A 25,120-nucleotide genomic window follows, 5' to 3' on the forward strand; every position below is an offset into this window, starting at 1 on the left:
CGTTTAGCCTAATTTTTTCCTCCACAGGTAGATATAAATTTATGGGTTTGTTCGGATCATTTTTTTTTTGTCTAAAATTTGGTCTAAATTTTGCCAACATTTTTGCCCAAATTTTTGTCAAATTTTTTTCCGCTTCTCACTTTTGAAGCAGAAGGGGAGTTGTCTTTATCCCACCCGGGCGCGTTTCATCCGATCTAATCGACTCAAATGGGGATCGTGCGAATGTCTCCAATTCGAGTTCGGCCTAATCGAAAATTAGTCCTTTCTTTGAAGGAAAGAAAAAAATTATTTCTTAAAACTCACTGATGTGGAGCAAAAATAATCAGAAGGATAAATTTTTTACAAAAAAAAAAAATACAAAATGCAGGACTGCTACCCGCTGAAGCCGATTCTGTTTTATCCGCTAACGTTCCTAATTAGGAAGGACTCCCCAAAAAAGAATTCCTTATCGGGGGAGAGAAAAATTGCAAAGGATGAAGAAAAAAGGAAGACCTTCTCGGTTTTCACCTTTTCTGACACGGTTCTTTGTGCGTTGGTCCTCTCTTTGTTCTACGCCTTGATACAGGTGAGAAAGAGGAAGGGAAGTGTTGTACCATTTTATTTTTTTATCTGCCCACCCCCCTCGTTCTCCTGATTTGATCAGCTTGAGGAACGGCCTTCTGAACTGTCCTAAAAATGACCCTCCCCTAGAAACTTCCTTTTTTCCCCCCCCCCCTTTTCTGTAGAATGTACATTGCCCTGGATGGCCAAGCGAGAGTCACCACGAAGTAGGAAGTCTATCGAATGGCAGGAGGTGGAGAAATCTGTCTGGACGCATCCCATCTCACGTGAAGGGATTCAGAAGACCCCATTTAATGGAGGATGGAGAAATGGTCTTTCAGTCAAAAAGGGGTAGAAGCAGAGGTAGAGAGCGAGATACAGACCTGTCACCAGAAATTCAAAAAATTTATAAAGATGTGGAAAGAAGTTTCTCGAAAAGGTATACAAAAGTGTTAACTGAAAAGGAGAAAAAAAGATGGATAAAAAATGTGATGCTTTTTAAAAATCAAAACTCACTCGAAATGACTGATGAGGAATTGAGCGATAGGATTGATAATTTAAAAGGACCTGTAGATACTAAGACCATGCTTTTTGTGTGGAATTATGTACACGATCATGAGAAGCAAAAATATATTCACATGGTGGAAGGCATGCGAGACACACGTAGAAGGTTGGCTGACTATTACAATGTCCCCTGGGAGTACGAAACGGAGAAATTTAGATACGTTCACGATAAAATGATAAAAATGTTAATGAAAAGAGAAGAATTTGAAATTAAGAACATCAAGAAATTTGCTACTGATGGGCCTATATGTGCCAGGTGGGAATTTCAGAGGTACCTAAAACTTAAGCGGAGGTCATGGGCCGATTTTACGCAGCGCATGGAAAGAAAATGGACCAAAAAGTTGCAGCACTCGTTTAGGAGCCATATATTCTTGGGCATCTGTTGTGTGTAATTTGCATCTGAAGGAGGGGGCATCAGTGTTGTTCGCTAAATCCTTCGGCAGAGTCTGCCGAGGTGACGAGCTGCTCATGGGGAGGAAATTCCCCAGATTGGGCCCCCCTTTTTAGTGGCACCCTTCGCCTCGTCGCGCTCGTCGCGCCTGTTGTGCGCGCGTGAAAGGGGAGGTGCCTCCGTTTCGTGAGTCGTCTTTCTTTCCTTTCGAATTAGATTATGCATTGCATTTTGAATTAGATTATGCATCACATTTTGAATTATATTATGCATTATATTATGCATTACATTTTGAATTATATTATGAATTATATTTTGAATTATTTTTTGTACCCATCTGAACCCATCTGAATTCATCTGAATCTATTAGAACCCATTTTGAATCCATTAGAACCCATTCTGAACCCATTCTGAACCCATTCTGAACCCATTTTGAATCCTTGTTAAACCCATTTTGAATTCATTAGAACCCATTTTGAATCCATTAGAACCCATTTTGAACCCATTAGAACCCATTTTGAACTCATCTGAACCCATTATAACCCATCTGAACCCATTTTGAATCCTTGTTAAACCCATTTTGAATTCATTAGAACCCATTTTGAATCCATTAGAACCCATTTTGAACCCATTAGAACCCATTTTGAACTCATCTGAACCCATTTGAACCCTAAACCCTGAACCCGTTTTGAACCCATTATAACCCATCTGAACCCATTTTGAATCCTTGTTAAACCCATTTTGAATTCATTAGAACCCATTTTGAATCCATTAGAACCCATTTTGAACCCATTAGAACCCATTTTGAACTCATCTGAACCCATTTGAACCCTAAACCCTGAACCCGTTTTGAACCCATTATAACCCATCTGAACCCATTATAACCCATCTGAACCCATTTTGAATCCTTGTTAAACCCATTTTGAATTCATTAGAACCCATTTTGAATCCATTAGAACCCATTTTGAACCCATTAGAACCCATTTTGAACTCATCTGAACCCATTTGAACCCTAAACCCTGAACCCGTTTTGAACCCATTATAACCCATCTGAACCCATTTTGAACTCATCTGAACCCATTTTGAACCCATCTGAACCCATTTTGAACTCATCTGAACCCATTATAACCCACTTTAACCCATATGAACCCATTATAACCCATTATAACCCATTTGAACCCATTTGAACCATTCCTTCTTGATAACCGCGTGAAAACACCTCCTTTAACAGTTGTTCGCAAAGTGGTCTACAATTTAGCGAGCGCCATTAACGGTGGTAGACCAAGATGAGCGCCCACGAGCGAATGCGCCGAGATAGCATCTACCTCTGCTGCGTACACCCCGCGGAGTAACCACACCAGTGAAGGTTCCATAGCATCTGGCGTGAAATGAACTCCATTTTGAGGAAAAATGTACACGCAGCTGCGAATACGTCAAAGGGTAACTTCTTTATCTCATCATTAATTGTACGTATCGATGGTTTTGGGGATAATCCCTTGCGATACATAAATAAGGTATGTTTCTTATGATACAGACTTGGGAAAAAAAAAAAAAAAAAAAAAAAAAAGAAAGAAAAAAACTGTGCATCATTTTAAAAGGGGATTTTTTTCTTTCTTTTTGTTTCTACACTGCATTGATAATTTGAGTGGGAAATAAAAGTACATGGTTCGCTTGTTCGTTAGGGGAACCCAAATGAAGCATCTCTGTGCGGGGGACTTTCTACTCGGCTAATTGAGGACGGAGCGGCGTAGAACTACGTGCCGGGGGAAAAAATTACACAACCAGGAGAAAGGGGGTGCAAGGTATTCGTATAAGCGCGCACATATATTTGTATAAGCGCGCACAAATATTTATATAAGCGCATACACATATTTTTATAAGCACATACACATATTTTTATAAGCACATACACATATTTTTATAAGCACATACACATATTTTTATAGGCGCACGTATGGGAGCAGGCCCGTTTGCGTAAAAAGGTTCTTAGGGGCAAATAATTTTTTGGACGTTCAAACCGCTGCTAACATTTGGTTCTTGCGAGGAACCGCTTATCGAGAGATTAATATCTTGATCTTTCCCTGCGGCTGCTATGTCTGGAGCTTTCCCTACGGCTGCCATGTCTGGAGCTTTCCCTGCGGCTGCCATGTCTGGAGCTTTCTCTGCGACCGCCATGTCTTGACTTTTTGTCTACAACGCTGAACATTCTTATCACGTTTTTCATGTGTGACAGCTTGGCGATTTTGGATCCGTAGTAAACGCCCATCGCGATGAAGACGTAAATGAAAACACCGGTGATAATTATTCCGAGTGTAGGCAAAGACATCATGACTGGTGTGGCCATAAAATAAAGCACGTACACCATCGCTAATACGTAGAGTACACCCGTGCCTGCTAACGGAGCGAACACTCTGTACTTGTCCATTATTTTTAAAAGCTTGCCGGTGATTCCGCGGCCGGAGAAGGAACTATTGGCTCTAAGGCCCTTGTTTTTGAAGAAACGTAGAAGTTCCAATTCGAATTTGGAGTCCAATTTCTTTAGAAAACCACCTGCGGATGATCCTCTTTTCATTTTCTTTCCCATGGCAAAGGCTTCTAAGTCTTTAACAAATCTGCGGTCTAAATTTTCTTTGCCTAAATTATCATAATCACCAGTTTTTAAAGCCTTCAGTCTAGACTTAATTAATTTTTCATTCTTTTCTGCAATGGTGTCTTGTTCGTAGTATTTATCATCAAGGGTTATTGATTCCCTGGTTTCTTTGTCGCTTAGGTCATCTTCAAATTCTTTTTCCAGATAGTCATCGAGTTGGAGAGAATCCAAAGAGTTTGTGGAGCCATCCTTGATGCTCTTGAGGTTTAGAGAATTTGTAGAAGCATCATCATCGCTTTGTAAGTTCAGCGAATTTGTAGAAGCATCATCATCGCTTTGTAAGTTCAGCGAATTTGTAGAAGCATCATCATCACTTCGTACGCTTAGAGTCTCAGAAGAACCTTCATTGTCCAATGCTCCATTTATCGATCCTGTGGAACTGTCAGTTTCGCTTGTAAAACTTAGGGAGTCTGTTGAGCCATCAGTACCGCTTGATAAACTTAGCAAATCTATGGAACCGTCAGATCCGCTTGATAGGCTTAGTGTGTCGGAAGATTCGTCCATAAAGCGTACCGTATTGGATTTCTTCTTAGATTTGCTATGGCGTCTCGATGCACTTGATCCTTTTCCATATTTACCATTTAGCGTCATCTCATCACGTAACTTTCCATTGCGTAATATAGATTCGACGTTCTTCTTGCGTTTCTCCTCTTGTATCAACTCTCCTAATCGATCTTTAATCGTTTCTTCATCATCGTGGAGTATGTCAACTAGCCTTTCTCGTGCGTATCTCTCTACGGCTAAGCCTCCCTTTAAAAGTCTGCCTCTATGTTCACCCAGGGCGCCATTAACGTTGCTCCCCGTGTTGAATGAGTTTCCAAAGGCGCAGGACTGTGGGGGGTGGGGGGAGTGAAAAGAAATGTTTTGCATTTTGCGAAGGGGCATGCATACAGCGCGCTTATTAAGTGACATGAGAAAATACGCGCCAAGTGTGGGAAGAGAAAAACGAAAGTTTATCATTTGATTATGTGCTACGGCTTAGTGTCATTATGCTGAGCGGCATTTTGCTAAACGCCATTTTGCTAAGCGCCGCTTTACTGAGCGCCGCTTTACTGAGCGCCGCTTTACTGAGCGCCGCTTTATTGAGCGCCTTTTTGTCGGCTAGCCTACCTCGAAGGGATACTTCCATACGCACACTACGAGGAAGAAGGTAAAAACCTTCGTGGAAAGGATAAGCGAATTATTAGTTTTTTCTTTCATGTTCGATACGTTAGAGGTTGATAAACCATTAGGGGAACGGGAAAATATATTTTTTCAGGGTAAGCTGTATGGATAACCCTTTTTTTTTGTGCTAATTAGCAGTGATGTAATATGTAATAAGTTGGTGAATTACTTTTTTTTTTTTTAATTTTTTTTTATAATTTTTTTTTCTAATCTTTTTTCCTAATTTTTTTTCCTAATTTTTTTTCCTATTTTTTTTTCCTTATTTTTTATCTTTCGCAAAAAAAAAAAAAAATTAGCTAGTTTTTTTCTTCACTTCGTAAAATTGGGGGGTTAAGAAACATACTCATCAAATGTACTTGCACGAGCACAGGAGGGCGAAGTGAAAATGTATTTTCTAAAGTGTTCTATAAAGGAGAGTAGCTAAAAAAGGTGTTTTGAAATAACACCAATCCAATTCAATCCAATCCAATAGCAGTTTTGAAAATGCGGGTAGGCAATTTTTGGGCAATGCTGGAGGAGGGCAAATTGGCGAAGCGGGATAAACGCACCCAGGGGGGAAATAAATTAGCAGATAAATGGTAAAAAGGAGTAATAAATAAATGAACGGATGAAAAAATAAAAAAAAAAAAAAACGAATGAACGGGCCATGCAGTGCAAACTGATGTAACATTACGCAGTGCATGCACGGGACGCATGCACATGTATGCGTTAGGCAGGGGTATTTTTACGCGCCGAGGACGCTGTGCATGTATAAACGCGGGGCTAAGCGGGCGAAAGGATAAATGAACGAAAATATGCGCAAGGGGTACGGCATCCGCGCGGCATCGCACATGCGCAGCGAAATTGTACTACGCCTAATGCGCGTGGCATGCATGTACACATTGGCGCAGCTAAGCGTGCCCCTCGAAATACTGCCCAAATGGGCGCTCTAACTTGGAGGAAACGCGAAAAAGAGTTCAAAAAAAAATACGTTGTTCATTTGTGTACCGCTTTAGTTGTGAAATATTTTTCTTTTAAAAAATACACTTTTTGGAAGTAATCGAAAAAGGGTAAAATGTTTTGACTAACCTAGCGCATCGTTGCGTTTTAACCATTGCAAGTGAAGGTAATGCTAAAAAAAAAATAATAATTAACATTATTAGCGTTACTGAAGTTGCTATCATTACTGACGTTGCTATCATTACTAACGTTACTATCACTACTGACGTCACTGCCGTCACTGACATTGTGAAGAGAAAAATTTAGGAGCCCCTGTGCGTGCGCGGAACACCGTGCCATCTCACTAGCATCGCCGTAGGTATATTATATGTACATCCGCGGTGCGCTAAAATGCCGCAACGTGGGTAGTTTTGCAATATGCCGCTCAGTGAGGGCCATTTTGCCTATGCAAGGGAGAAGTTTCGTATTTGTAAATAAGGCGATAACATGGGGAGGTGGCCGGCCACCTGGCATATTCACAAGTGCAAATGGTGATAGTGCTCAGCTTCCAATATTGCAGTGTAAGGTTAAACAGGGAAGACATACCTTTCGGGACCCCTTTGCTTTGCTCACTTTGCTTTTTTTTTTTTTTTTTTTTTTTGAGCATTTATATAGAAAGTGTATGTAAAAGGATGAAAAAAAAAAAAAAAAATGCGAACGAATGGTGCGCACTCATGTGTGTTCGCGTATTTTTATACCAACTCGTTTATGTGTTAAATCAAAGGGGTAAGGAAAATAACACGTTGGCACTTTGCCTAACCCACAGATATGTTTTGAAACCCGTTTGAGGCTTCCCATTCTGTTTCCCTTCACCAATTTGATGAGCATTTAAGCGGACTCAGTTGACTATGCACATGTGTGTATGCCTTTTGCGCTCGACGCCACGTCGCATGATAGCAAAGATATCTATTTTGTGGAGTAGCGAGGGTATAAGCCACTTCTTCGCACCTTTGTAGAGGTTCTTTTTTTTTCAAAAAAGTGATAGACGGGGTGGAATTTTAGAGGATGGATCCACCCTCTTTTTGCCTGTGCGCTTTTCCCCAAATGGTTAGTAATTAAGGAGGCGCAGCTGTGTGAAAGCACAGAGTATTTCCCCGTAAAGCATATTACCCCGATCGGAATGGCGCGTAGTGGCACATTAGCTGCGTAGCGGCGGGGGGGCGCTAAAAGATTCGCTACCCCCATATGGCGTGGCGTTAACACTATTATTTCTTCATCATTTGTAATGGGTAAGAACATGTGCCATGTACTCCCCGCCGCAGAGGAACAGCTGCTTGGCTAGGTCATTTCTTTTTGAGTTTCTTCCCCGTAAAAATGATAAAAATAGGGCTTGTCCGTTCATCTAACCATAGGGGTGGTGGGCATTACCATGTTGGAATGCCTGAGGACTGAAAATTGGCCCGCAGCGTAAGAGTACGCCCTTCGGTTGGTAGTTCCATTTTGTTTTCTCATCGGGAGCTAGCCAATCTTGATTATGCAACAACTAGGAAAGAGGTGTCCCCAACATGGGGGGTATTCCTCATGCACTTCTTCATATTTGTCATCCTCCTCGTTAAAAGGGTCAATCGTGGGAGTTTCCTTTTACAACCCTAGTGGGTTCGTCAAATGGGGCTTAAAAAGTAGAGGCTACCTCTGGAGGGTAAGTAGTACGTACTTCTATGCTTCGTTACATTAGCGCGTGGGTCTGAGCGGTGGATAGCGAGTCAGTCGATTGGGCTGACAGCTACGCTTGAAAAATTGGTACCGTGGGGTAAAATAATGTAGCGGTAAATGTTAAGGAAGACCAGGCATCTATTGCTACTAAATGGCGCGGAGGAATGCACACTGTCACGTTGTGTGAATGAACCAGGGGGTTGCTCATCCTTTGGAGGCACACTTTTTGAGGCATACCTTTGGTGGGGTGGTTCGGCGGTGGGTGCCTCATCACACAGGGTGTACAAAAGCACACACGTGGAGGAAGGGGCATTTGGGGAAGAGACAGGCCTATACTAAGTGTATACTTTTGGCTCACCGGCTAATTGTGGCGCCAAATCCGGATGGCCTATCGGTATATCCTCGGTGCGGAGAGGCAATTTTTGTGCATTTTTTCAACCACAATAATATCATGCACAACGAATTCGCAGCACTTATAGGAAAGAGATCAGGTGGTATACCATCCAAATGAAGGATAATTAAAAGGCAAAAAGAATTAAATTTTAAAAAGAGTTTTCACACGTAAAAAAAAAAGAAAGAAACCAAATGATCACACATTTGTTAAGTGACAAAAGAAAAGAATTGCATGTGTATGTGTGTGTGTGGGGTGCTCCTCAACGAGGCGCACTAGTGCCGCCTATGCCGTTTTGGCATTGCGGATGCGCTGTCTCATTAGAGGTGTAGTTCCATTTGATCAAGGGGGCCAAACAGGAATGAAAGTTTCCCCCCAAATAAAGCAAACATGGGGTTAGTCAGCTCCATCTGCATCCATCCAGTGAGAAAAAGAAAAACCCTTTAGATGATCCCAAACTAAAGCGTGAGTGGCGCCACTCGTTTGGGCCCCCTCGCTTGGATCCCTACCTATATAGATATAAATGATTTTGGCTGAATTTCTCAAAAACGGTCTTCATATGATCCAGTTTTACTAATTTGTATATGTAGTAAATCCCATTTGTAAAAAACGTTCCGTAGGATAGGATGGCTACCATTAAAGATATGGCAAAAACAGCGGGGAGGGCAGTTGCATTTATCATAGGTATTAAAGATATAAGGAAAATAACTCCGCTGACTAAAATGGGGGAAAGTAATTTGAGCACTTTTTTAATGTAAATCCTTTTTTGTGAATTCCTATCCGATCCAATAATTCCCCTATCATTATTTACTTCCATTTTTAGCAGCCGCAAGAGCTCGACCTCCACCTTGGTGTCTAATTTTTTAAACTTTCTTTTCAGTTTAGATTTGTGTTTCTTTCTTAAGAAAGTATCACATTTGAAAAATTCAGTGGAGAGTTTCTCTTCGGACGAGTTGTTCCCCATGAATTCGTTATGGCTCCATGACATGGAGTCCCTTCTGTGGCCACCCCTACGATGTAAAACGTTCAACTCATTTTGCGAGTAGTCATCTAAAAGGTAGGAGGAGTCATATGGATTTTCGGACAAGACACTCTCTTCCGATTGGTACAACAAGCTTTCCATGCTATCTTTTAATTTTCCTGAGCCATTTTTTTCCTGCATGCGGTCGTGGTGAGATAACGCACCGATCTGGTTTTCGAAGTAGCCATCATTCACCAATCTGTGTAACCGTTTCCCGAAAGTTTTGTCATCTCCCTGCAGCAGTTCGATGACTCTTCGTTTCACGGTTCCGTAGTGATCCTGCTCCTCTGTGTTTAGTTCGCTCCACAGTAGCCTTGCGTGTTGGCTAGCGGGTGGACTAGCGATTGGCCTTCCGAGTTGCCCTCCAATTTTCGCTCCTTTTTTCGCTCCTTTTTTCGCTCCTTCCGCGTTGCTAATAAGCAGGCATATTTGTCCGTCGCGCGACTGGCTAAAGTTACTCTAAAAAGGGAAGACAAAATGGGGGGGCACTCAAAATGTATGCATTTATTTCTACCCATTTGTTGTAAAAAAAAATTCCTTTAAAGGGGTATAAAACTGTTTAAGGGTGAACGGAGTTGTGGGGAAGGTTCTTTTTCTTTTTCTTTTTATTTCTTTTCTTTCTTTTTTTTGTCCTACCTGGAAGGAAAACTTGCATGCGAATGTTAAAAGTGCGAAGGTGAGGGTTTTAATGAGGGGTGGCAAAATGGCGCCTTTCCTTCGACTCATGTTGACCTGCTTGGAACTATCGAATGGGCAGGGCTCAGAAGAGGTTTTAAAAATGACGTGACTGTTTTTTCTATTCAGCGCTGAGCAGTTGTGGTTGTAGCAGTTTTCGCAATGGGGGGGGGGCCTCTTTCGGAAGGGTTTTATTTTTTGCTGTCCGCTGGGCGCATATTTGCAAATAATACGAATTGTCGAGCAGAAGTGACAAAAATGGAGTTAAAAAAAAGACATGCCGAAGGAAGAGAGAGTGCGGTAAAAATACCCCTTCGTAGAATAATTCAAAATGAAAAAAGTAGTATTATCACAAGTTTGAAATATAGCGGAGGGATGAACCCATTATTTTGCCAAGCCAGACAAGTTCCCCAAAAAAATTATTTAAAAGGTAAAAAAAAAAAAATAAAATAAAAAAGACCAAATAAATAACCAATGAACGCATGACAAAATACAGCTGAATACAACTTTCTAATTTTTTACGCGTTTCGCGTAGTGGTCCATGCGCGGATTAGGTCGAATTGCCGATTTTATTTACGCACCAGAGGACGAAAAATGTACTGACAGAAAGAGAGGCAACGTCCTGAGTGCCGCATTTTTTTTTACCCTAACATGTCGTGCAAATGGGAAGAATTAAAAATAAGTTAACCAATTTAGCTTCTCTTTTCTTCGCTTTGCTTTGCTTCCTCTCACGTAGGATAAATTTAAATGCTCTTTTGTTTTTTTATCAATTTGGGAAGCGTTCAGGAGGGATTTTTTTTTTTTCTTTTTTACCGTTGGGCGACGCGGCACATTTGCGAAAGATTTATTCTTTAAGAAAATTGACAACGTAGTCTGTTCTTCCGTTGCTCTGTCTGCAAGTGTGTTTTTTATGCGGCGAATGAGAGGGAGCAATTTAGAAAGTACTAATTGGAGGAAAAAATGTTAAAAAATAAAATTCTCAGCATTGTTAACCTGTTTCTATGGGCACTTTTATTTTATACAAACTGGGCAATAAAAATAAATAGTTGTTTACCTTTAGGGGGTTTATTAAAGGTGGCAAAATAAAAACATTCTATTGTTGTTCCTTCGAGAAGGATTATTTCGCTGCATTAAACAAGCGCGGTCTCCCCTGTGAAAGGTATATAGTTTTTTTTTACTTAATAAAGGGGCGATACATTCTGCGTGGACGGTCTGTATTTATCCCATTTTTTTTCGCTCCCTTTATGAGAAGAAAAGGAAAAATAATTTTGCTTAGCTCATTTGGCAGTGATGCAGTTGAGTTATTTCATCCCATAGATGGTACCCCTCGCGAGGATTTATTTGTTAAAATGAGCAGAAGCTTGCCCATTGTGTGCCTCCGTAACGCTGAACTGGTTATACCAATTAGCAGGGTGGTCATCCCATCACATTTATAGCTATCGAATAATATGCATATTATCCCAACCAGTCGCCTTGAATAATATGCAAGGAGTGTAAATTAGCAAAGGCATTTAACTAGTGGTGATGCTCCCTTTGTTGTTATGCGCGAGCTACACTGAATTGCGATCAGCTAGTGTGCTTCATGGGAGCGGTTGTCTGTAGGGGAAAACTTCTAGGCATCGAAATGGTCCACTAGATTTAGCCCTCGGGGGGTAGTGCCCATCTGGGAATGGCGAAATTATGTCACCACGTAAATTTTTCCATAGCGCCGAAATTTGTTAATAAAATGTGCCCCTTAAAAAATATTGCTAAGTGCCATGGAGGGGAAACTACCCCCCCCACCCCTACTATATGTGATGCAAAACGGTTTATACTTAGCGCATTGAAAATTTCCCTGTTTACGTTTTATCAATTAGGTGGACTCTGCCAATTTGACTCAACAGGGAAGCAGTGAGCTTTACCGGAAAATCCCTACGTTTGCCCAGCACACCATGGGGGGTTGGTTATTAATATATTATCCCCGAAAATGGGCGACGCTACCCTTTCGTGAAGAGCTGTCGTATGTTTTGACTCGATTTTGCAATTTGTAAGATCCCTTTTGAGCACATCAAAGTAAGGTCTAACCGTTTCGTGGCGATGTTGAAGTTTGCACAGGAGAAATAAAACATCAATACAAAAAAAAAAAAAGAAAAAAAAAAAAGATTCATATGTATAAAATCTTAATATAAAACACATAGTACATAATTACAGCTTACTCGGGAACAATAAAATAAATACTAATTAATAACTTAACAGTTTATGAGATTTGAAAGCACAAATAAGGGCACCCTCCGGTTTAGTGAAAGGAAGAGACTCCTCCCCTACTTTTGCCGAGGTGCCTGGTGCGCGTCCAGGTGCTTTTAAAAAGAAAATATTTTGTGGGGTACTGCTACTCCCCACAAATGGGCATAAACGGGGGGGCAATCAAAAATGGAATGAATGAATGAAACGAAGTGAATTGAAATGAAGTGAAATGAAATGAAGTGAAATGAAATGAAGTGAAATATAAATGGGGCAAAATGGGGCAAAAATGGAGGAATAACAGCGCGGTGGTGGCGCAAAAGTAGCAAAAAAAGCAAAAAAATTAAAAACGCCGGCGCTTTTAAATGCTAATTATTCAACACTTACACACAATTAAAAAATTAAATGAACTGATAAAATACAGATTTGGCCCCGCGTTCGGGGCGGAAAAAAAATTTATGTAGGGGAAGAGGGAGAGGTGTTTTTAACATAGGGAACGGAGAAGAGCATAGTTCGAATGCTGCGAAAAGGGGCGAGAGGGCACGCCTATCCATAGGTATATTTTCTTTTACACCTTTATCAGGGGGTTCTAATCATCATTTTTTAGGAACGTATAGGATTTACTTTGAATTTGTTTAGTTGGCGGTAATCTTTTTAATGGGTCTTAATTTTGTTCGTTTTATTCTTCGCAACGGCTTTATCGATCTTTTTTCTTGCGCGTGCTACTTTGGCTAATTTGCGTGCGTAGTATAATCCTAGAAGGCCATATGAACCATAAACTATAACGAGGGCAACAATGGTTATTGGAAGCCCTGTGGAAATTAATCCCGCTTGTACAAGGTATCCTAAAAATACCAGGGAGAGTATTCCAAACACACCAAGCGGAACGAACGCTCTATACTTGCTGATAGAGTTAAAAAAATTTTTTGCTCCATTTGCTTTTCCATCTGCGTAATTTTGTTTTTCTTTCGACTTCATGCTCAGGTAGCGTCCCATTTCTGACTCGAGCTTGGCGTCTATTTTGTTAAAAAAGGTGCGCATTAAAGATTTGCCTTTTGGTATTTTTTGGTTTTTACTATTTCCCTTTTTCTCATTTTTAGAATTCTTATAATCTTTGTAATCCTTTTTGGAATGTTTTTCCAGCATGGGTAGCTTCCCTTTTGCCTTTTCCTTTTCTTTTTCTTTTCCCTTTCCCTTTCCTTTGGCTTTTGATTTTTCGCTTTCATCTTTTTCGTTCATTACTTGGTAGAATTCTTCATCATCAGAATCGTAGTTTTCCGTATCGGTGAATTCATTTTTAAATGGGTATCCGTCTGTGGGCATGCCATATTCTTTTTCATCCTCATGAGGAATTCTAACCTTTTCTTGTTTTAAAACGTATTCGTCTCTAAGGTTGAAACTGCCGTCCTTTCCATAATAAGGAGCTTGTCCTTGCTGTTTATTTTTTCTTTGGAATTTATATTCATTTAGCATGTACTCTTCTGCACTTATGCAATTTCCGTCTTCATCTAGGTACACAACTTTGTCGTGGTTTTCCCTTAAATTATCTGCATCTTGCATTCCATAGGCATCACCCATGTAGTAGCCATTACCTTTATAGTTATTCTTATCATCAAAGTATCCCTTTCGAGCGGATTCCTTTTTTCTGTAGGCAGCTTCCATTTCCATGGCGTCTAGGTCATACATGGAGTCATAATTCTTGGGGTACTTATCGCCATAATTATTTTTATTAGCATCTTTCGTCATTTTCATTTCCAATTTGTATTTACTTGAGTTTTTTTTAAATTTATCATCAAATTTGGATTCCTCTGCTTTTTTTGGGACTTTTCGAATTTCTGGTATTTCCACGTAGTACTTATCCTTTTTGTGGGATCTATCCCTTTTGTGGGACTTATCCTTTTTGTGGGATCTATCCCTTTTGTGGGACTTATCCTTTTTGTGGGATCTATCCCTTTTGTGGGATCTATCCTTTTTGTGGGATCTATCCCTTTTGTGGGATCTATCCTTTTTGCGGGACTCATCCTTTTCGTGGGACTCATCCTTTTTGTGGGAAACATCCCTTCTGTGTGATCTAGACTGTTCTGATGGTTTGGTTGGTTGGTTCAAGTAGGGTAGATCGTGTGATTTTTCCATTTTTCTTTCTCTTTCTCTTTCGAAGTTGTAGCGTTTGCTCATTCTCTCGAATTTGTCTAATTCGGGTATATCTTGGGACTCGTCTACTTCGGTCGTATCTTGGTACTTGTCTTTACCAGTTATGTCTTGAGATTCGTCTAGTCCGGTTAAGTCTTGGGAGTTGTCTAGCGCGGTTAAATCTTGGGACTTCTCTTGCACGGTTATGTCTTGGGATTCGTCTAATCCGCTTAAATCTTGGGAATTGTCTAGTCCGCTTAAATCTTGGGAATTGTCTAGCGTGGATATGTCTTGGGACTCGTCTAGGCTGGTGAACTTTCGTGCGGGTTCTTCCCTTCCTTGGTAGGAAAATCTTCGTGCGGATTCTTCCCTATCTTGGTAGGAAAATTTTCTTGCGGGTTCTTCCCTATCTTGGTAGGAAAATCTTCGTGCGGATTCTTCCCTATCTTGGGGGGGAAATCTTCGTGCGGGTTCTTCTCTATCTTGGGGGGGAAACCTTCGTGCGGGCTCATCCCTATCTTGAGAGCGAAACTTTTGTGATAGTTCTTCCCTTTCTTGGAAGCGAAACTTCTGTGAGAGTTCTTCCCAATTTGGGGTGGGGAACTTTTGTGAGAGTTCTTCCCAATTTCTGGGGGGAGGATTTCGTGCGGGTTCTTCACTATCTTGGGAGGGATAATTTCTTGCTGGTTCTTCTCTATCGTGGGAGGGATAATTTCTTGCTGGTTCTTCTCTTTCTTGGGGGGGGAAATTTTCTACGGACTCATCTTTATCTTGGGAGGGAAATTTTTGTGCGGCTTCTTCCTTATCTTGGAAGTGAAAGTGTCTTGCAGCTTCTTCCCAATTGACGGCGGGAAACTTTCGTTCGGATCCTTCCCTATTCGAGTGGGAGAATTGTCGTGCAGGTTCTTCTCTTTCTTGGGAGGGGAAATGTCTTACAGGTTCTTCTCTTTCTTGGGGGGGAAAATGTCTTGCAGGTTCTTCTCTTTCTTGGGAGGGGAAATGTCTTACAGGTTCTTCTCTTTCTTGGGGGGGAAACTGTCTTGCAGGTTCTTCTCTTTCTTGGGAGGGAAATTTTTGTGCGGCTTCTTCCTTATCTTGGAATTGAAAATGTCTTGCAGCTTCTTCCCAATTGATGGCGGGTAACTTTCGTTCGGGTTCTTCCCTTTTCGGGTGGGCAAATTGTCTTGCAGGTTCTTCCCTATTCGAGTGAGCAAATTGTCGTGCAGCTTCTTCCCTATATTGGGAGGGCAGATTACGAGCGGCCTCTTCCCAATTTAGGGCGGGAATATGTCTTGCAGCTTCTTCCCATTTTGGGGAGGGAAAATTTCGTATAGGTTCTACTCTATTGGGGTGGGCGAACTGTCGTGCGGGTTCTACTCTATTGGGGTGGGCGAACTGTCGTGCGGGCTCTTCCCTACTGGAGTGGGCAATTTGTAGTGCGGTTTCTACCCTAAACGGATGTTGGTTGAACTGTCGTGCGTGTTCTACCCAATTGGGGTGGTTGAACTGTCGTGCAGGTTCTGCCCTACTCGTGTGGGCGAACTGTTGTGCGGTTTCTACCCTAAACGGATGTTGGTTGAACTGTCGTGCGGGTGTTTCCCTGCCTGAGGAGGAAACTTTCTTTATGGCATCTGCCCAGTCCGAGCTGGCATTATTCATAAAATTCGATACATTGGGCATACCTGCCGCTTTTAATATTTCGTTGTTAATGGCTAAGCTGGATATATCTTTCCTTAATTGGCCGCCATGGAATAGTAACTCAAATTGCTTTTTAAATTTTTCATCGTGTATTAAGGCGTTCAATCGTTTGCTGAACACCTCATCATCATGCTCATCAAGTATGTCAATTAATTTTTCTTTTAACGTGGGGTATCTCGGGGCGGAGGAGTGTACCAGGGTATCTCCAATTAGTACTCTGCCCACTTGCATGGCTGGTTCGTTCCTTGGGTGGCATCTCGTTTCGGGGGACTTGCCAAAGGTGGATGATGACTGGAGGGGGGAGAGGAAATCATGTAACTCTTATGTGGAGGGTGCACAGTTGGGGGTACCCACAAAAAGCGGCTAATAGTCAACATGCAAAAAGTAGCATGTAGAGTCGCGGCAGCCATTTTCTGAATGTCTTGGCCGATGGACCCACCTCAAGGGGATATTTCCAGGTGCAAACTAGGAGGAAGAAGGTAAAAACCTTCGTGGAAAGGATAAGCGGTTTATTCGTTTTTTCCTTCATGATGGGAAGGTTCGAAGTAATTAAACCATTAGGGTAGTGGGGAAAAAATTTTTTTTTTTTTGGGGGGGGGGAAGGGGGGCTGTACGGGTTGCCCCCCTTTTTTTCTACACTGATTGGTAGTAAGTTGTTGAGTTTTTTCCGCAGCGCCTTGGAAAAAAGTCAGGCTGTTTTAGCATTTTCTTGCTAAACGGAGTTTCCACGCGGGGCTACCGAAAGTGCTGCGCAGGGGGAAGTAGGGATATATATATAATGTGAGCGCGTACGAACGAGTGCGAAAAAGTAGGAATGGGAGCAAATATGTACGAGTAAATATCTACGCTAAACACGTAAGTACATGACTACATGAAAGTACAATGCTCGCTAAAGTCGCGCGAACTGGCAAACGCTGAACGGCGTAGTCGAGCGATAAACGCGATTCAACATGCTTACATGCAAACTTGGTAAAGGGGAGATAATATTTATGTAACATATAAATGTTTTTTTTCCCGTATTTTGTTAACAAATTCGTCGCTCATTAGCGAAAAAAATGAAAAAAAAAAAAAAAAATCTAAACTAATATGTATTCGCGATTTTATTGTTCACTCGGCGAATAATGCATCATTTATTTATTTCGAAATACCATTTATGACGCGCCGGAATGTCGAAACGTTCGAAAGAATTGTTTACGTTAAAATGAGTAATGCGCTTTAAGGAAAAAGGAAAATTATCTAACGTAGTAATATATAGTAATTAGTTAGAAAAAAAAAAAAAAAAGAAAAAAAAAGTACACGTAAAAATATAATGGTAATTGCGGAGGTCGCCTCGGATAGATATATATAAAATAATATTTTAAAATGTATGATAAATTAGTATTTGCATATATTGCACAATCCCGAGCAATGTCGCATCGCGCAAAAAAATTACCTGTTTTTTTGCCAAACTAACGCCGTTATGTTATGGTTAAACCCTTAAAATGCGCAAAGCAAGATATTTTTCCCGCTTCTCCTCATTGCAGTATTATGCAGATTATATATTTATTCAGTTAAGATGGACTGCTCACTCGGTGGAGCAGTTTATTTCCCGCCATCAGTGCGACATATGTATAGTATAGCATACAAAAAAGAATTCTAGAAAAAAAATACGAGTATGCGAAAATGTTTAAAGCGCAAATGGGGTGCGAAGTGAAGCCCCGCGGTATTTTTTCTGAACATTTCGTTCCCCAAGTGGAGTATAGGTGAAAATAAATGAATTTTTTTAAAAAGTAAAATTGGAAACGGTAAACGGCAAAGCGGCGGAGTGGCCATATGGCAAGGCAGCAAGGCAGCAAAACGGCAAGGCGGCAAAACGGCAAGGCGGCCAAACGGCAAGGCGGCCAAACGCATGAATGCTGGGGTTTAAAAACCTACCCAAGCAAAACGTGGTGAAAAGCTCCCTTTCTCCGAAAATAAATGTCTCCCTAAAGTCGTTTTTACGGGAAGGGCAATTTCCTCTTTGCGCTCCGCCGTAAGGAAATATATAAAAATAAAAAATATATTACATAAATGGGATAAATTGGGCCCTTAAAAAAAAAAAAAAGGAGCTAATGAAAAGTATAGAGGGTTACTTAGCGGAAAATAAAAAAAATTACAAACTTGAATCAAATAAAAATAAACTCTACTGAATTATAATGTACCAATAAAAAATAAAACGACGTTTTTTTCGGGCAAGCGTTTTATTATCTATTACGATCTTACAAATTAGCCACTTTGTCGAAGCGATGATTTACGAATCGCGCGTCGTACATGGCGGAAATTGACCCCAATATGCGCAGCTATCTTTGGAGGCATCTAAAAGGGAAGAGGCGTTACTACGATGATTTGGGGGGGGTTCATGCTTAGGGAAAAATTTGCTTATATTTCACATGAGGCAGAGTTCGTGCCAAGGTGGGCAATGTTCCGCAGCTGCAATATTGCAGAACCTAAAAGTGTTTCTATTATCCATATGATATGCTATTTGTGACATTTTAATTAACAGTAATGGTCTCTTTTTACTGCATTTTTTCTGTTAACAAAATGGTGAAGCTGGCTTATGTACGCTTCTAAAAAATGAGGTCCATAAGGATCTCTTACGGATAAGCCGCTTTTTTTTTCGATGGGCTACTGTGCGAATGGAAGTATGCCCTTTTTTTGAGCTGCCTCCTTCCCCCTGCGATGGAACCTTCACATCTATGGGAGAGAAATTTGCGACTCTGAAAAAATGACAACTGTGTTCATGAGCAGAAGTGCACCTTCAATTTTTTTCTTTTTTTTTTCCCACTTTAACGGTAAGGTTATCACCCTTTTTAAGAGTTCACTCAGCAGTGGCATGTAATTTATACCAATGAGGTACAAATTTTATTAATTGTACGCAACGGGGGAGGGTACTAATGAGAAAGGGTCGTAATAGCGTAACTTTGATAGTCGACCGGACAAAAATTTGAAGCGTAAGTGTGTGACTTGTGTGAGCACATTTTATTTGTTCCATCCTATTATGAGAGCCAAACGGTTGCGAAATTGGAGGTCCATGCATAGTGGCAAAATGGAAAGTCATACGTTGCTCTCATTTGTGAAAACCCCCGGGGGGGAAATTCCCCTTCTCGTGAAAAGGATGTCAAGTATAAATCGAAAATGGGAAAACTTACAGGAAATGACTCCTCACAGTTTAGTAAAATATTAAAATGTCATCGCATAGTGAGGCGGTAAATATATTTTCCCAAAATGTTTCATATTTTACCTGAGCACACTTGCTGTCCCCCTCGTAGCGAAAGCGTCGAAAAAATAAGCTTAGTTAAACGTATGGCGACACATCAGGGGGAGCTGCCAAATGGCAGGATAAAAAATTTCACAAAATTGGACACTTCATTAGGGGAAAGGCGAACATGTAACGCCACGAATGAGTGCCCCCCCCATTTTCTAGAGAGCAGCGTTAATTCGAATTTAAATTCGAAAAATGGCTAGCTAGTTAGCTACTTAGATAGCGTAAACCTTACACAGATTATGCCCCCCAATGGTTTAGGGCCTACTCGGTTAGCTCATTCATTTTGCAGGTAAATGTACCCACATGTAATTAACGCAAAAATTGGTTCTGCAAAATTTGTATTTAAAGGGGGGCTCCAAAAATGACGCCTTAGTGTCTCAGTAAAATTACATCATAAGCGGTATTCTTATTAATACATTCTTTTGTTCGTACACATGTGTGAAAAGGGAAAATGTAATAATGCAACGAATGTGCACGTTTATGACGCACCGGAAAGGGGACTTACTACCGTTTTGTGTTTCCAAAAAGAAATTTCCGTCTCGTTATACAGCAGGACGAAATGCAACTCCACTATGGCACCGCAGGGCGAATTAATTGAGAATGGGATGCATTTGAACGTTCTTTTGATGTATAGAATAAGCCGTAATAACTGTGAGGAAGGCGCTTCTAGGATATGTATGTTTCGAAAAGGGGTTCCTCAAAAGAAGGGGCGAATAGAAATTTCTTACAGTTCATAACTTAGCCATTTGATCACTGTTATATTTTTATTAGTGCAATATTTACGCATGCATAGGATTAGTCATGTAGCCCCTTTACATTTACCTTTTGGTGCGCCCCTCTGGGAGGTTCTCTTTGCATGCTCCTAAATGTGCCGAAACTGTAGGTAGGTTACATTATCAGAATGGTGATCCGTCAAAATGGAGTGTCCACCGGGGTTACATGTGCATACCCCACCATGGTGCGTAAACGTTTCGCCACTGTTGTAAAAAATAAAATGTCAGCTGAATTGAGAACAGAAAATCTTAAGAATGTTGTTAGTGGGTGCAGGAAAATTAGCACAAATGCGTCAGAAGAGTGTTTTGAAAGGGGGTTTCATTAGATATCCTGTTATAGTACCACTCCGAGGGGCGCATTTGTAAAAAAGTGGCTGACGGGGAAAAGGCACCCCCAGTCAGTTTATAATTAAGCAGTAAAAATGCATATAGCAGTAATGCAAAAAGAATGTGATCTTCGAATGGTGACAAAATGACGTAGAGAAGAAGAGCGCATATCTAGTCGAGCAAAATGATATGCCCTTCTTAAACTAACCGAATAAGATATGTTACGTTTAGGTGACCATGGAATGGTTAAGCAGGAAAAAAGAAAAAATATAAACTTTCAACTAGGGAGACGTACTTCAAAGAGGATTATAACTTTTTTATATGACAAAAAAATTAACAAAAAGGGAGCGACCACAGATTACAATCCTGCAGTAACGCACAAGTGGCTATAGGCATACATTTATATATGTAAAAGGTACTGCGCGTCTTTGTCCATATCGCTTTTACGCCGTCCAAAGCGGCATATGATTATACAGACGCGTACATTAATAGTGCCCTTTTCGTGGCGCTTTAATTTAATACATAATTGTAGCCCTTCCCAATCGAAGGCTTTATTTAAAAATGGGGACTCTTCTATGGAACGAAGAAAGGGCCGAATCGGTGCCATTTACTTGGCCATCTATATATCGATGCGGATGAAAAAATGTTCCTTTTAAGTACATATGTTGCGTTCATCGTCGTATTTTTGTATTTCCTAATGATGCGCTGCTAATCTATTAGCTTTCCATTTTGTATTGCCTACATAGGAAGAAATGGAAAAAAGGCCATCCCTTTGCCTTATTGGAGGGATGCACTTAAAAGTGCGAATACCAGGGAGTAAATTAAAATTCGCATAAAAAAAAATTCAAACCAGGTAGAAGCATTAAAATTGAAGTGATGTGAATATTCACGTATAGCACTATTCATTAAAACGTCAAAAAATGTGTTATTTATTTTGTCAGAAGGCAAAAGAATTCGAATATTTTGGAAAAAAATTACATTGCATATTTTTGCATCAATCAAAGATAATGTTATCTGTTTCTTCTCATTTGAAGATAATTCTACTGTGTTTCCCCATAATTAGGCGCGAAATACGTTATGCTTCTTAAGTGTAGCCATGTGAGTGCTACTATCGTATAGCACTATGTGCGAACATAATTGTTCATAACGCATTTGGAAAGTTCATCGAAATTAGGTGCATGGTTATATCACTTACCCTTTAGTCACATTTTAGAAAATGAAAATTTGCTATTTAGCGAAAATTTCGAAATATATGTTGAAAATTTGAAAAACATAAAAAAAAAAAATTTAAATAACATGTTAATGTCGTAGAAATGTAAAAAATGCTCGAAAATTTATATTTAGGAACTCATTGCGCACAGTAAGTGCACTGCGATAATTTGGTATCCTATTTCTATTGCGCTGTAAATAATTTGTTCGCCATTTTTTTTCCTTTCAAAAATTAAATAAATATGATTTTTTTTTAATTTATCTTTACAATAACAAAAGTGTTTTATTTTTTCTTCAAAAAATGCCTAACCCTATTTAGTAATGAAAATATACCTACTTTATTGCTAAAATTTTAGTGAGCAACTAATCCAAATTTAGCATTGACGAGAGGGAAAAGGAGCGGAAATAGAGGGAACAGTTTTTCGTTAATTCGATGGATTCATTTTGCAATAACATAATTGTAGAACTAAGAAAATCAGTTTCGAGAACATTTGTTTTTTTTTTATTATATCATAGAAGTTATTCGCCTTTTATTTTGCAACATTTTCCATTTTATGAAAAATTTCGTATATTTTTTTTAAAATTTAGCTCGAACAATAATTATACATGTTAACCATAAAGGAGAGTACAAATAATAATTCGTAAAAAAATATACACCATTTTTATTAAGAATATGTATTCAACCGAATAAATTTATTTCCTACAAAAGTAACACGAAATTGATTATACATTTGCATAAAGGGTGTGGTATACTTTTTAGTAGGTTAACATAACGTGTTTTACTGCTTGTAACGTTGATGTTGTTATGTAGCATCGAATAAATGGGAAATTCAAAGGAGAGGTTACGCAGAGTGTAAGATATAACTCAAATTTTAACGTTTTTTTTGTTCTAATTAAAATGCGAAAACGATATTAATTTGAAATATTGAACCATAGTTAATGAATTATTATGACGAAGTGATTTTTACATATAAATTATAATTTACTAGGAAGGATGAGTAATATATAAATAAATTATACCCACATATTTTATTAAAATTAATTAATTATACCCTCACGAGAATTACTAATTAATTCAAAGCGTGAATACAAAAATATAATGGGAGCGGACGTACCGGGAGAACCTGTTGAACCAGAGGTAACAATAAACTCTGAGCTTATATTTAAATATATAATTATTTATTTTTTATGTATCTCTTTTTTTTTTATGATGTTGTAATAGTACAATAGAAAATATTTTGAAAATAATTCACCCTCGTTTATGTATTTAAAATTTTATTATATCTTTTAGTATAAAATATTTTATGATTTAAAAACATACAATGACAGTGAAAAAGAAGCAGATAAAGTAAACGATCCAGATAAAATTATTTCTGCGTGTGAAAAAATTCAATCTACAGAAGGATGGAATGAGGAAATTAAAAAGGTTTGTGAAAAATTAATGAAATATTTTTTATTCTGGTATAAAGATAAAACTGATAATACTGATATTAATAATATTCAAATTGGTAATTATATTGAATATTTTAACTATTTGCTTAATGGTAAATTAGGGGCGATCACAATATCTGAATCGGATAGACCTAAGGCATATGAACATTTCAAAAATATTATAGCTGATGAGACTAAATTGAATAATTTAAAGGTTAAAATATATGATATTAAGAAAGAATATTATGAAAAAATGAAAATAATGTATGAATTGTATGAAAATTTTTATAAAATTAAGAGTATAGGAGATAATGGAGCGGATGAGCACAATAAATGTTCAGATTACGTTAACAATTGTGTTGGCGAATATAGCAAGTTTAAAGATATATGTTATGTACAAGAAGATAAAGATCAAGTAGAATATAAAAAATTATGTAGTGCATTAAGAGATTTCTATGATTTATATAAAATTAATAGATACTATCAGAAATCATGTAAGGGTGTAAAATTACCAAAATTGCCAGAATTTAAAAAACCTAAAGATGCAACTGAAGAAAAAAGGTTTGAGAAATTTACAAAATGTAGTGAAAAAACATTTAATTATGCAGTTGATGATATTGAAAAAAGATATGAAAAAGTACATTATCCTTTTTAATTAAAATAAAATTTATAACTATCTATTAGGATATAATATAATTGATAGAAAAGGATATAATATAAAATAAAATATTTATATAATTATCTGTTTTTCTTTATATTTTAGGATATTTTAAAAAAATTAAATGAATATAAGTTCTACGAAAATTTTAATAATAAAAATTATTCGTCTGAAGATAATGAATATTGCTCGGAAATAAAACCATCAATAGATAAGGAATGTAAAATTTACACACTTTGCGCTAAGATAGAAACAAATTTTAAAAAGTTACATAGTATGGACCTTACTAAAGGTAATAAGGAACGCTGTTTATATTTCACTTATTGGTTATACGACCAAATCAGTAAAACGTTTAGTAATAATTCTAATTACATTGTTGACATACGTGATGTTAGTAACCTTTTTGGTGTAATATACAAAATTAATCGAAAATTTGAAGAAAACAAAAAGTGCTACGTGGATTATAGGATTAATACAAAAGTGGGTGAATTAAAAGAAATGAAGCATATGCATGACTATTTTATGGTTTTTAAAAGCCTTAAAAAGCATTCACCTTGTAAAAAAGAATATAAACAAACATGTTGTGATTATGTTCAAGATATTAACAGACTATATAAAAAGTACATAGGTAATTGTTGCACTTGTTATTTTCGTTCTAACGAATGCCATAACAACTGTGATGATTATTTTAATTGTCATCAGGATTATAATCCGTACAAACTTTATGAAGAATTTGAATGTGAAAAATTAGGGGATAACGAAAAAGGATTCGAAAAATTAGGAACACCTACAGCCATTGATTATTATTTTATACATTTAAGATCATTGAGACCCCAATGTAATTCAATATTTTGTGACCTCTTCTATGTGGCCGTTTTATCTGCCTTTTCTGTACTTGGGTTATTTTTAGTGTTCTTTATTTTTTACAAGGTAGGCGAAATTTCGCATTAGAACAAGTTTTTGTTGTACATTTTGTTGAATTTTCTTTTGTACAATATTTAGAAGTGAAAAATTGTTATATTGATGCATTTTTCCTTTTTTTTTTTTGGAATATCAGTTTACTCCTCTGGGATCCCGCTCCCAAAAGAGGGCCATAAACAAAAAGAGAATTCAAAATGTAATTCATGAGGAAGAGGTGAGACAGAGGGCACCACGTGGATCGAACGATAAGAAAAAAAATCCGAAACCACAAAGAATACGTTTGGCTTATCAAACTGCGGGATGAGAAAAGCAATTATACAACACATGATATCAACTTTATTAGAAGAAGAATTGCACGATTATTTAGAAATACATTTAGCGGGCCTTTTAATTTAAAAATTGGGAAAAGCTGATTAAAATGAATAGTCAAGAGAAGCACAAAT

At 38.6% G+C, this 25,120-nt stretch overlaps 4 protein-coding genes across 4 annotated transcripts, besides 10 other annotated features; 2 read left to right on the forward strand and 2 right to left on the reverse strand.

Annotated features, from left to right (window-relative positions):
• Positions 1-19: 19 nt before the first annotated feature.
• PVX_086910 (Phist protein (Pf-fam-b)) lies at positions 20-1,496 on the forward strand (the record flags this gene model as incomplete). Its single annotated transcript, XM_001608276.1, has 2 exons — positions 20-565; positions 726-1,496. The coding sequence occupies exons 1-2, from the start codon at positions 362-364 to the stop codon at positions 1,494-1,496; spliced, it is 975 nt and encodes a 324-aa protein (XP_001608326.1). The 5' UTR covers positions 20-361.
• Positions 884-906: a microsatellite.
• A 426-nt stretch (positions 1,497-1,922) lies between the features above and the next one.
• Positions 1,923-1,967: a microsatellite.
• Positions 1,968-3,557: 1,590 nt separating this feature from the next.
• PVX_086905 (hypothetical protein) lies at positions 3,558-5,586 on the reverse strand (the record flags this gene model as incomplete). Its single annotated transcript, XM_001608275.1, has 2 exons — positions 5,256-5,586; positions 3,558-4,976 (listed from the first exon to the last, which is right to left on the reverse strand). The coding sequence occupies exons 1-2, from the start codon at positions 5,343-5,345 to the stop codon at positions 3,558-3,560; spliced, it is 1,509 nt and encodes a 502-aa protein (XP_001608325.1). The 5' UTR covers positions 5,346-5,586.
• Positions 3,682-3,716: a microsatellite.
• A 2,563-nt stretch (positions 5,587-8,149) lies between the features above and the next one.
• Positions 8,150-8,177: a microsatellite.
• Positions 8,178-10,841: 2,664 nt separating this feature from the next.
• Positions 10,842-10,872: a microsatellite.
• Positions 10,873-10,937: 65 nt separating this feature from the next.
• Positions 10,938-11,003: a microsatellite.
• A 234-nt stretch (positions 11,004-11,237) lies between these two features.
• Positions 11,238-11,258: a microsatellite.
• A 1,643-nt stretch (positions 11,259-12,901) lies between these two features.
• PVX_086900 (hypothetical protein) lies at positions 12,902-16,604 on the reverse strand (the record flags this gene model as incomplete). The annotated part of the gene is made up of 2 exons (XM_001608274.1): positions 12,902-16,366; positions 16,515-16,604. The coding sequence occupies 2 exons, from the start codon at positions 16,602-16,604 to the stop codon at positions 12,902-12,904; spliced, it is 3,555 nt and encodes a 1,184-aa protein (XP_001608324.1).
• Positions 15,611-15,633: a microsatellite.
• Positions 15,703-15,728: a microsatellite.
• A 4,131-nt stretch (positions 16,605-20,735) lies between the features above and the next one.
• Positions 20,736-20,782: a microsatellite.
• A 1,984-nt stretch (positions 20,783-22,766) lies between these two features.
• Positions 22,767-24,707, forward strand: PVX_086895 (hypothetical protein, conserved; the record flags this gene model as incomplete). The annotated part of the gene is made up of 3 exons (XM_001608273.1): positions 22,767-22,805; positions 22,959-23,735; positions 23,862-24,707. The coding sequence occupies 3 exons, from the start codon at positions 22,767-22,769 to the stop codon at positions 24,705-24,707; spliced, it is 1,662 nt and encodes a 553-aa protein (XP_001608323.1).
• Between the last annotated feature and the right edge of the window lie 413 nt (positions 24,708-25,120).

The sequence above is a fragment of the Plasmodium vivax genome, chromosome 7 (assembly GCF_000002415.2).
Source record: "Plasmodium vivax chromosome 7, whole genome shotgun sequence".
Classification (NCBI taxonomy): domain Eukaryota; phylum Apicomplexa; class Aconoidasida; order Haemosporida; family Plasmodiidae; genus Plasmodium; species Plasmodium vivax.